Raw genomic sequence first — 12,839 nt, 5'->3', positions numbered from 1 at the left:
ATGGACATGTTCTAGCCTGGTTTAAATCTTATTTATCTGAAAGATATCAGTTCGTTTGTGTGGATGTCATATCCTCTGACAAATCAAAGGTATGTTTTGGTGTTCCTCAAGGCTTGGTTCTGGGCCCATTATTGTTCTCACTATATATGCTGCATATGGGTGATGTAATCTGGAATCACAATGTCAGTTTTCACTGTTATGCTGCTGACACAAAGTTATATATTTCAAAAGCATGGAGAAGCCCCAAAATTAGCTACTTAGGAAGCATGCATTTTAGATATTAGGAAGTGGATGCCATAGAACTTCTAGCTTTTAAACTAAAAAAAAACAGAAACGCTTGTTTTAGGACGCAAGAAACAAAGAGCGTTGTTGGCAGATCTCACTGTGAACCTCGACGGCTGCATGGTCGTATCCCAAAAAACTGTAAGAAACCTCGGCGTTACCCTTGACCCTGACCTCTCCTTTGATGAACATATAAAATATGTCTCAAGAGTTGCTTATTTTCATCTTCGAAACATTGCTTTTGTTACTTCTAAATTAGATTACTGCAATGCTCTTCTTTCCGGTTACCCTGACAAACAATAAATAAACTTCAATTAGTGCTGCACACGGGTGCTAGAATCCTAAGTAGAATAAAAAAATAAATAACACATTACTCCAGTCCTTTACACTGGCTGTCTGTTAGGGTTAGGGCAGATTTTAAGGTTTTATAGTTAACCTATAAATCAATACATGGACTTGATCCTACTTACCTCGCTGAAATGATCCAGCCATACATACCTACACGTAATCTTAGATCGCAAGATGCAGGCCTTTTAATTGTACCTAGAATTTCTAAACAAACAGCCGGAGGCAGGGCCTTCTCTCACAGAGCTCCACTACTGTGGAATGATTTGCCAATTAAATGCAAACTCAGTGCAAACTTTCAAGTGTCTACTAAAGGCTCATCTCTACAGCATGGTCTATGATTAAGTGTAGTCTTGCCCAGGGGCTTGAAGGTGACCAGAAAGGCTTGATACTGTCCACCCTTGCTGTCTTGCCAGGTGGGCTCTCATCACCACTGGGCCATTCGGGGGCGGAGTCACTGGCTTGTTGTTGTCTCTCTGTTGCGCACTTGTGCAATTGGGCTGTATTCTGCTGGCAATACTCAGCCCTCATTCAGGGTGGTTGCGGTTGGTGGGTGTCACTTTGGTTGATGCTTGGCAATGTGGGTGGATTGATTTCCTGCCTGTTGTGCCCTGTCCGGGGCCTCCCACAGATAGGGCCACAGTGTCACCGGACCCCCCTGTCTCAGCCCCAAGGTCTTACGCTGCTATATTAGTGTGCTGGGCGAGTAGGGTCAGTTCTCCTTCTCCAGTAGGATTTCATCTGGACAGAGTAGGGGAAAAGCAGTTTTTGTAAAGATGTTTGTGTGAGGGACCAGTTGACCCAATAAGATGTCATCAATCTTCTTCTCAAAGTGAATGAGAGAAGTTAAGGCACCTTGGGTTTAGACGTGCGTTTTCAACGTGACAATTTATTTAGCAAAAGTTGGAGGTGTCCTGTTACCTGGTACGCATAATCAGAAAGTCTGTGTTGTTTTTCTTTCCTCTTTCCTTAATGTCACGCCTCACGGGGAGGAGTTGTGGCCGACGTGACCACTTTTCACGTTTCAAGACACCCCTACAGTTCTCATTAAGAGTCTAGGTCCTCCTTGCTGCGCCGCAAATCAAGACTGTCTGAGAATCAAACTTGAACTGTCTGACTTTCTCATAGCACAAACTTCGTAATTCAATCAAAAAGAACTGCTGCTGACATCCTGCACAGAGAGGGACGACAACAGGGGAGGACGGTGAAGCCAAACAGCCAAGGAAAGGCCTGAAGGGCAGCGTAGGCCGAGGAGAACTAAGCCACGCAGAAGTCAGTTACAAACGCTGCGGGAAACCAGTTATTCCACGTGGGTAGCGCAAGGTACAAGGCCACACGACTAGAAGGGTTTTCATTATAATGAGCCAACGTGAGAGTGGCCTGAGGCTGTACCATCTTTTGCTAGAGGACTGCAGCAACACCGCAGAACAACTGGACAGAAAGGTTTCTGTTTTCGGCAACAGAATGACGCTTCCAGCTGCGGCGGAAATGGAATAGAAAGGCTTTTGCACTCACACTAATTGGGGACGCCCTAGCTGAGGTGCAACCCGCTCCCTCCAGTTCTGGCACTGATCACCAAAATAATGACAGGCTTCCCCTTAAACGGAGTTGATCCATTAACAGTTAGCTAGCAGCAAGCTATGCTAACTCAGGAAATATAGTCAGTACTTAAAATAGATTAAAAAGATTAAAAAAAAGATACACTAATAGATTAAGAGATGTACTGTATATACTTCTAGATGTACTGTGAAGATAGATGCAGGGACATTAAAATACGGGCTAGGAAACTGGATATTTGTCCACTCAGAGGATAAGGTGAAACTAATCGCTTTCGGTCCTTCCACTGGTGACCAAAACAATTACCGTTTTCCCCTTAAGCCTAGCTGATCTGTTCACCGTCTGCCTGTAGAAAGTCACAGGTTGAAGAATATGTGGGTTGTTAATTTTTTGACTCAAAGGTAATAAATGTTCTATTTTCTCTGATTGAATTTATTTAACACGTTATCTTTTATTGTTTTATCTGCATATATTTTTTACAAAATGTACTGGGGCAGCTTTGTGTGAATTCAGTTAGGCATCATGGGAATTCCATACTGAAGAGACATTTCCTGATCTCCTGATTACAGACAAGGACCATATAACAACAACAGCCTTCCTCCCATGTCTAGGCATTTCACCTTGCACACATGAACGCAAATACATGCAACGCGCATAGACACTCACACAAACAACACACTCCTCAACACCACCCTTTCTGACACACTCTATTCTATTCCGCTTTTGGCAGCAAAGCTTTTATTAGCCATCGCTGGTTAAGTGAGTGTGGTTTTCATGAGTTCCTCTCTAAGTTCTGTATATTCTTCAAAGGATGCCACACGCTATTGACATCAGTGGTGTAGTTGTAAAAAATGCATTGAAAACATTTACACACCTTATACGTTCATCGCATCGTTTTGTAAAAGGTGGATAAACTGCTTAAAAACAGGTAACACTTTCAGGACATTCACCAAGGCCGCCGCACTGTGTTCAATGACTGGATTGGTTGATAATCTGTTTTCAGTATGAATCTCTTTCACTGAGGATCTAGAAGCCTCCGTGCACATGCAGGTCATATTCTGCGAACGCATTTCTCCTCCATTCACTTCGTATTTTACCAAACGGGCTAGTTGCAACTCGTTCTGCCGAAACCTTTGCCTACTTATCAGCTGTGGAGTTCATGCCTGCTTTCACAAGGCTGAGATTTGATCAACCCAGTAATGTGGGCCACGTCTCTGCGTCACATTTCCTTAACCTCTGAGATTATACAGCCAATATAAAAATCCCACGCAATTTGAAAGCACATTTCGAGTACCAGCCTGCATGGTACCGCTGAACCAGGCAGACCCTTCAAAGAAGTGTTCTATAACTCTGTCAACGATAAAGATATCTTGGCAAATAGCAGTAAGCAGTATAAGCAAGTAGGCTATAATCTGACATCTGTACATGAGCAGACGCTTCTGGATCTTTAGCCTTTGTAAAGGTCAGAGAAAAGAGAGAACTGCCTTTTATGATAGCGGGCATAGTGGTGACGTCAAACACAGTAGGTAAGGGATAAACAATGTGATGCGTACAGGATGGTGGCGAGATTAGAAATTCTAGGGAAAGCCTCAGACAAAACATTTGTAGCAATGAAGCAAAGGTTTTCTTGAGTATATGTAGCTCCGTGTTTGTAGTATATTTGTCAGTTAACATTCTTTATTAAGTTGCGTCTTGTGTTTTTTTGTTGGTGCGTCCAAGATCTCAGCAGCACAATGGACTTAACCATTGTTTTAAAATGTACAGTTCTGTCAATAATGTGACTGTCTAATAATATTATGTCATGTTTGATGTAGCTTCTGTTTTTGGCTGGTGTAAATCGGGATCCCAAAAGAATCTTACATACAGAAAAGTCTAGATGAGAGTTTGATAAGAAATCCTTTTCATTAACATTAACAATAAATGTGGACATAGCCAATCATAATTGTTTTCTGAAGGGGGTTGTTGCCTACAGAATATGACAAGTAACTGGACAGGCAACACTTAAAATAAACAGAGCAGGATAGAACAAGACGTGCCACTTTCACTTCTCTTTTTCTCACCCTGAAATTGACCTTGAATTCTTATGCACATGTGCAGTGTGATAGCACATAAAAAAATACCTAGTGGAAAAACTATCAACTAAGTATAACCATGAACTTGTAAAATGTAAAACATAAAATACATTCAATAAAAATATGTCACAAATATTTCCAATTACATTTGGAACACCTGAATGCGAGCATACATCCTTGAAACAAATGTTTGAGCATTTGGGAAAGAAAGAAAATGAAAGTTCAGTACTACGCCAACAGACAAAGTACATTTCCATGCAAACGTCACGCATGTAGCTTCACACAGCTCACTTATGTTTGTCTCTTTCAGAGACTTTTAAATCATTAAAGGTTAAACACACCTCAATCCAGTGGTCAGATGTGCTGTACTGTGTTTGTCCCAGTGCGCCTGCCTTTTTTTTTCTCCAGAAAGCTGCAGTTAAGTACATGCTAGGTAGCGGTAGCCACGGCTGCCATTTTGAAATGCACTTTGGGAAGAAGATGAAAGAATCACAAAAGGCCGCTCTCTCTAGATTACTTTATTTTTAAGCATGCTAAGTGAACGCATTTAATTCAAACCATTAGACATGCTAAGTCAACAGACTTGATTAAAACCAGTCGACATGCTAAGTCAACAGACTTGATTTAAACTAGTCGACATGCTAAGTCAACAGACTTGATTTAAACCAGTCGACATGTTAAGTCAACAGACTTGATTTAAACCAGTCGACATGCTAAGTCAACAGAATTGATTTTAATCAGTCTACATGTTTTGTCAACCGACTAGATTTTTTTTTAGTCTAGGCCTCCATGTTTCGACAACAGACTTGATTCTAACCAGTCTATGTATTATGTCAACAGACTGATTTTAATCAGTCTATGTGCTACTGTATGTAAAGACACAAAATCAGTTGTTAGGACTTTGCCAGGCATCTGGAGGTTTGTCCTGACATCCATAAGGTATTCCCTGTTTGCTGGGACCATATCGCCATCCAGTGATCTTTGCACTGATCTATGTTGACAAGAAGATAATCCATAGACATGACTGACTTGATATCTACTGTATACTCACACACACCAACAAGTGGAGGAAGCAGAGAAAGGACAGGACAAAAGCCATGCTGTCAGAGGGTGCCGACTGCCATGCAATGATCCTCTGCTACATGTAGGTGGTCAGACAGATCAATGTGGTGCCTGACACTAGACTAAAACCTCGGGATTTCACACACGTGCACATCAACAGACACACCCAGACCCCGCAAAAACAAGTGAAGGCACAGAGGCCTGTGCTGTACTGATAGATGGATTAGTAGAGTACACACTCCCTTTTACAAAACCCACACACAAACAGAGACACATACAAACACACACAAACAGAGACACATACAAACACACACAAACAGAGACACATACAAACACACACAAACAGAGACACATACAAAAACACACACAAACAGAGACACATACAAACATACACACAAACAGAGACACATACAAACACACACAAACAGAGACACATACAAAAACACACACAAACAGAGACACATACAAACACACAGAAACAGAGACACATACAAACACACACAAACAGAGACACATACAAAAACACACACAAACAGAGACACATACAAACACACACAAACAGAGACACATACAAACATACACAAACAGAGACACATACAAAAACACACACAAACAGAGACACATACAAACACACAGAAACAGAGACACATACAAACACACACAAACAGAGACACATACAAACACACACAAACATTGCAATGCAGGCACCCGTTACGTGCGTGGGTTTTATCACTGGGGAAGCCAAGTCTGTGGTAAAAAAACATGGTTCTACATCTATATGCCATTATTCATAACCAATACTACAATATTACAACCTATGTAAGCTGTGATTCATAGACTATACATATTACTAATTCTATATGAAGCTAGTCGTAAAACAGTATATATTACAGCCTCTATAAGCAGTCATGTCATACCCTAAACGTCTGCAACTTTATGGCTGGGACTAGAAGACAACAATCACACGTGGGAATAAATTCATTCACACGTTTGAGTCATCACTAAACCACAAGTTGGACAGAAGGCAAAGAGCTGCCTCTGCTATTTCAGTACCAGTTTAAAACAACCAAAGAAAAGCTATTTGGACCAATCATTGTACCACCCCTGACGTTATACAACACTATGTCGTAGTCCACTATATGTGTGTGTGTGTGTGTGTTGTGCAGTTAGAAACAGTTTTTAGAATCCCCCTTCTGGTGGAAGGCCCATGATTGGTGTGAAGACAGATCCAAACAAATCCTGTGATTTGTAAGTAGAAGGCCGGAGAGTGTGACCCTCCCGGCCCGTAACGCTACTGGTCTAGACTTCCTGGTTAAGCAAGCCACATAATAAGACCCAGAATGGAATCAAATAAACTTTGTAAGACCCACACCTCCACACTGATTGTCCCGAGTTGATCGGAGTCTCTGCAACGAAGTAAGGCCTCAAATACTGGATATCACCAAATTTGGGCTAATAACTTCACAGTTCAGAATACAAATGTCTCTCAGACACAGACACACCATAACACGCACACTGTCGGTCCACAATATAGTCCTCGACCTATGCCCCCTGTTCGTTTGACCTGCTAACCCTTGCTCCACCTGACACCGTTGTTGGTGAGAAGTGAAGGCGTTAGCAGCCACTTTACAGAAGCTAGGGTCTAGACAACAGATGTTACCCCAGCTCTGCACGTGTCTGGGTTGGTGTGCGCGTTGGTGTGCGCGTTGGTGTGTGCGCGCGTGCATGGGTAGGGACAGATACGCGTATAAAAGCCATACCGCTCCATGATCATTAGCTCAATTCTCTATAGTGTGTGTGTGTGTGAGAGAGAGAGAGAGATGGCCCCCTGGCTGTTTGGGTTGTCCATTCCCCAGTGAAAAGAGCTGCTAGCCTACATTAGTCCTGCATTACCCTACTCCTAATGCCTACTAATCGGTATTAGCAGTAGAGGAAAAGGACCACATCCTTATTTCGCCTCTGTGTTGATACTGATGTCTTGAATCTCAACACACACACACACACACACAGACTACAATGAGGATTGAGCTAATGATCATGGTGTGATATGGCATATAAACGCATGGCTGTCTATCACATCTGCATTTGTGTGCACTTTCTAAGCGATTTGGTCATGCCAGATATTTCATATAATATAAAGGGAATAAGGTGAACAAAAACCACAGCGTTTTGCAGCTAATACAATTATTATTTTGTGGCTATTGGAGGATCCTCATGTACACTTGGATCTGTGACCGGTGCAAAACAAAATGTCCTGTTTTCTCTTGCCACCTCATTGTTTCAACCCATAGTTTGGGTTATGATGATGGGTTATGGACATGACTCAGCCCTGGACTGATGTGTTCAGGGTCATTGTCCTGCTGTTAGAGTCACAACCTACAATGGAAACATAATGTTTGGACCTTGGGTTGAGCATTGGACCCTAAAACACCCAAAACATATGCTGACTTCATGATACCTCACACACATCCCTGGCCCCAAATTACAAAACCAGCAAAGCGAGCCCAAAGCAAACTGCACTGATTTGTACTGTGTTTGTTTTATTTGAACATCACATCTCTGACTCGACTGCTCATTTTATATATTTTATGTGTATGTGTGTGTATGTGTGTGTATGTATGTGTATGCGTGTGTATGTATGTGTATGCCTGTGTATGTGTGTGTATATGTGTATGCGGGTGTATGTGTATATATATGTATATATACATTTTTCTTTATTTATCTTATATTTTTATATGTTTTAATATTTTTTATATTCTGTTGTCTACTGAAGCTTTTAATGGAAAGCGCCTTGTGCACCTTTTGGCTGTTGTAAGGCACTTTACAAATAAAATTTGATTGATTGTTGATTGATTTCCTTGTTTATGTAGTTTAATAATGTTTTCTTGCCTATTTCCGCAGTGGGCTCATATTATTCGCCAGCAGATCGGCAAATTATCAAGGTGTTTTAGACCTCAAGGTTCAACCCTGTGTCCAAACAATGCATCTTTGTTGATGGTTCCAGTCTAACAGACGGATAACTCATTCAGATATCTACAGACAAGAGACTATATAGAGGAGAATCCCCACAACATGATGCTGCCGACTGCTTTGTTTGTTTATTGGGAGGTCTGGAAACACATGGAGGCCCAAGGGGGAGACTGATCCGATCAGCTGAGAGGTACCAGAAAGCATAGCTCTGAAGGACGGGGCTGTGTGTGTGTGGGGGGGGGGGGCAATTATTTTACCCGTTCCCGGCAGCGTTGCGATTGCGAAGAAAGCAAATCAGCAGAGTGGCTGCAGGAATTTGCAACTTTATCATACCCTAATCACCCTAATTCTTACCATTCCCCTGTGGGAGTCAAACCCACAACCCTGCAGTGCAAGTGCCATGCTCTGCAAACTAAGTAAATCTGCTAGGACTACAGACAATCAATGAACAATAGCATTAGCCAGTTAATCCCTTGTACAGCAAATACGCTAGAGTATGTTTAACAGTTGTCTAGTTTGTCTACCATGCCTGTCAGCAGGCTAGGCTAGTAGGGGAAATATACTTATGGTCACAGCAGGCAGATGGGTCATAGTGACATGATGCGATGAGTTCACTGCAATTGTTACGGAAGACAAGAGTGAGTGGGTGGGGGGGTTGTCCCATCTCAGACACTCAGACTGCTTTGCTTCCTGTAGTAAATGAATATAATCCCTTTTGGAAAAGCTTTTACAGCCTTCTGTCATGCAGCCTGAGCTAATGCATCATGCAAATTGCAATGTGATATTCCATTAGTCTCATGTTGATACATATATATGTACACACACACACACAGTATTGTGCAAAAGTCTTAGGACACATGACAACATTGTTTAAAACTTTCTGGGCATTAAGTGTTTATTTGCTCAATAAAAACTATATATAATACAAAAATAAGTACAAATAAACAGCAAAACATTGATAAGTAAAAAGTGTGGCCTTGTATGGTCGAGTGGTCTGCACCAGTGCCAGCGACACACGTGCCCTGCAGCCTGAGTTTGAATCTGATCCACTGCTCTTTCAGAAAAACCTCTCCCTTCTATCTTCACCATTTTCTCCAGACATTTGCACAGTATTGTATATATACCTATACATACATATACACTCACCTAAAGGATTATTAGGAACACCTGTTCAATTTCTCATTAATGCAATTATCTAATCAACCAATCACATGGCAGTTGCTTCAATGCATTTAGGGGTGTGGTCCTGGTCAAGACAATCTCCTGAACTCCAAACCGAATGTCAGAATGGGAAAGAAAGGTGATTTAAGCAATCAAAAATAAAACACAGTATTAGTATGGTGTTCCTAATAATCCTTTAGGTGAGTGTACATATATACATATACAGTGGGGCAAAAAAGTATTTAGTCAGCCACCAATTGTGCAAGTTCTCCCACTTAAAAAGATGAGAGAGGCCTGTAATTTTCATCATAGGTACACTTCAGCTATGAGAGACAAAATGAGGGGGAACATTTCATTGTAGGATTTTTAATGAATTTATTGGTAAATTCCTCTGTAAAATAAGATTTCGGTCACCTACAAACAAGCAAGATTCCTGGCTCTCACAGACCTGTAACTTCTTCTTTAAGAGGCTCCTCTGTCCTCCTCTGACCTGTATTAATGGCACCTGTTTGAACTTGTTATCAGTATAAAAGACACCTGTCCACAACCTCAAACAGTCACACTCCAAACTCCACTATGGCCAAGACTAAAGAGCTGTCAAAGGACACCAGAAACAAAATTGTAGACATGCACCAGGCTGGGAAGACTGAATCTGCAATAGGTAAACAGCTTGGTGTGAAGAAATCACCTGGGGGAGCAATTATAAGAAAATGGAAGACATACAAGACCACTGATAATCTCCCTCGATCCGGGGCTCCACGCAAGATCTCACCCCGTGTGGTCAAAATGATCACAAGAACGGTGAGCAAAAATCCCAGAACCACACGGGGGGACCTAGTGAATGACCTACAGAGAGCTGGGACCAAAGTAACAAAGGCTACCATCAGTAACACACTACGCCACTAGGGACTCAAATCCTGCAGTGCCAGACGTGTCCCCCTGCTTAAGCCAGTACATGTCCAGGCCCGTCTGAGGTTTGCTAGAGAGCATTTGAATGGTCCAGAAGAGGATTGGGAGCATGTCAGATGGAACCAAAATAGAACCTTTTGGTAAAAACTCAACTCGTCGTGTTTGGAGGAGAAAGAATGCTGAGTTGCATCCAAAGAACACCATACCTACTGTGAAGCATGGGGGTGGAAACATCATGCTTTGGGGCTGTTTTTCTGCAAAGGGACCAGGACGACTGATCGGTGTAAAGGAAAGAATGAATGGGGCCATGTATCGTGAGATTTTGAGTGAAAACCTCCTTCCATCAGCAAGGGCATTGAAGATGAAACGTGGCTGGGTCTTTCAGCATGACAATGATCCCAAACACACCGCCCAGGCAACAAAGGAGTGGCTTCGTAAGAAGCATTTCAAGGTCCTGGAGTGGCCTAGCCAGTCACCAGATCTCAACCCCATAGAAAATCTTTGGAGGGAGTTGAAAGTCTGTGTTGCCCAGCGACAGCCCCAAAACATCACTGCTCTAGAGGAGATCTGCATGGAGGAATGGGCCAAAATACCAGCAACAGTGCGTGAAAACCTTTCGAAGACTTACAGAAAACATTTGATCTCTGTCATTGCCAACAAAGGGTATATAACAAAGTATTGACATTAACTTTTGTTATTGACCAAATACTTATTTTCCACCATAATTTACCAATAAATTTATAAAAAATCCTACAATGTGATTTTCTGGAATAATTTTTCTCATTTTGTCTCTCATAGTTGAAGTGTACATATGATGAAAATTACAAGCCTCTCTCGTCTTTTTAAGTGGGAGCACTTACACAGCATTTGTCAAAAGTTTGGACACCCATCATTCAAGTATTTCATTTTTTACTATTTTCCACACAGTAGTGAACACATCAAAACTACACAAGTGTTAAACAAATCAAAATTTTGCTTATAAACGACATGGTTTCCTGAACGCTGATTGATCGCCAACATACCACGGTGCAGTGCCCACCCCCGCGATGCATCATGCCTTAGAACAGCTCTTATACCACACCCCCTCTGCCATACTGCTTATATATACCACATCAGCCAATCAGCCTTCAGGATTTAAACCATCCAGCGAATAAGTATTATAGGGCCTATAAATAAAATGGTACTGCTAGCCTGTAAAATAAAAAACGAGTTTGGTTTTGTTCAACAACTATATTTGAAAATTAATGAATGGAAATGTTTTTTTTTTAAATGACCGTTCTCACCTGCAGCCTCCTACGTCGAATAATTCCAGAGTCATCCATGGCAGTGGTGGGAAAATACGAGGCAGGCGCTCTTGAGTGGTACGCGGTATCCCCCTGGTCTCGTGGTGTAGTGTGGTCTCCAGGTAACCGGACAGGGCATGGGCGTCCCGCTGTAACAAGAAGTCGTGGCTCTCGGCTTCACTGTTGTACAGCTGCTCAACTCAAGACAAACCCAACATCTGGTGTTCGACGGCTAGGCTAGTGATCTAGAAATTGCTGATGAAGCAACTGCCTGAAGGTACCATGGTTTTTTTAATTAATTTGTCTAGCTCTGGAGAAAAGCCAGAAGCAGCTAAATTCAGACTACTTTTTAAAATGTAGGCTAAAACATATTTAAACGTAGCGTATCACGCAGACAAAAATAGTTTATCAATTATGGAAAGCACTTTAGGCGAGAAGTAGTGCACCGTTAGATTTAGCCGTATATAATAATTAATAATTATAGGCTAATTCTATAATTATTCAGTTCTTTGATGAAAAAGTTGAATATTTATTTTCTCATGTTGATGTTCATTCCCGTGATGATTTCGTCGGTGCACTGTGGCAGTCCATTACTTTCAGGAGTCCTCATGATTACTGTCTAAGTTCTGCGTTCATCTTATGTCCTGTCCAGAAAAAGCGATTGCACTGCAAACAGCATTTCTTGATTTAAAAAAATGTAGGCTAGCCTATCATAGCCGGCTGGATCGTGTTATTTTGCCAGCCAGACCGAATTAAATATTATTTACAATAACTACAGTATGCAATAATTAATCTATGCACCTCAGCCCAAGACACCAAAGCGACACGTGTATACGCTACTACGGATAGTAAAGCTTCCCAAGGCACACGACTGTTCAGACAGAATCGTAGCCTTGGTAAATCATACAGTCCAGTATTATGTTCGATGTTAAATAGATTTCCATGAAACCCTATACGTTCTCATTGATTTCTGGTCCATGAATACTGCGTAGAACGCTGCTATTAGCAAATGTTGTGTTCGCCTTTCCGTTTATAATTCCATGGACTGTTTCCTCGCACGCGCACAGGTGCTACCATATAATTCGCTCAACGTTCAACCCTGACTCCCATCCTTACAGCCTGATGTTCACGGTATAATTATGTTTACCCAAAAGACGAGTGTGGTTTGTAATATACCTCTTTCATTATTCCATTCCCT

General features: G+C 41.7%; 1 protein-coding gene across 3 annotated transcripts in view; it reads right to left on the bottom strand.

The window, feature by feature from the left end:
* The window catches only part of LOC105012133 (microtubule-associated serine/threonine-protein kinase 1), a 73,802-nt gene extending 60,963 nt beyond the window's left edge, over nucleotides 1–12,839 (bottom strand). For all 3 annotated transcript variants that reach the window (XM_010872771.4, XM_010872772.4, XM_010872773.4), the window contains exon 1: nucleotides 11,642–12,839. In XM_010872771.4, coding sequence (XP_010871073.2) covers nucleotides 11,642–11,680 — 39 coding nt within the window. In that variant the 5' untranslated portion in view covers nucleotides 11,681–12,839. The remainder of the gene's footprint in view (nucleotides 1–11,641) is intronic.

This window comes from Esox lucius, chromosome 9 (genome assembly GCF_011004845.1).
Source record: "Esox lucius isolate fEsoLuc1 chromosome 9, fEsoLuc1.pri, whole genome shotgun sequence".
Classification (NCBI taxonomy): Eukaryota; Metazoa; Chordata; class Actinopteri; order Esociformes; family Esocidae; genus Esox; species Esox lucius.
Note: the sequence above shows the minus strand (reverse complement) of the source record. Positions and strands in the feature narration are given on the sequence as shown.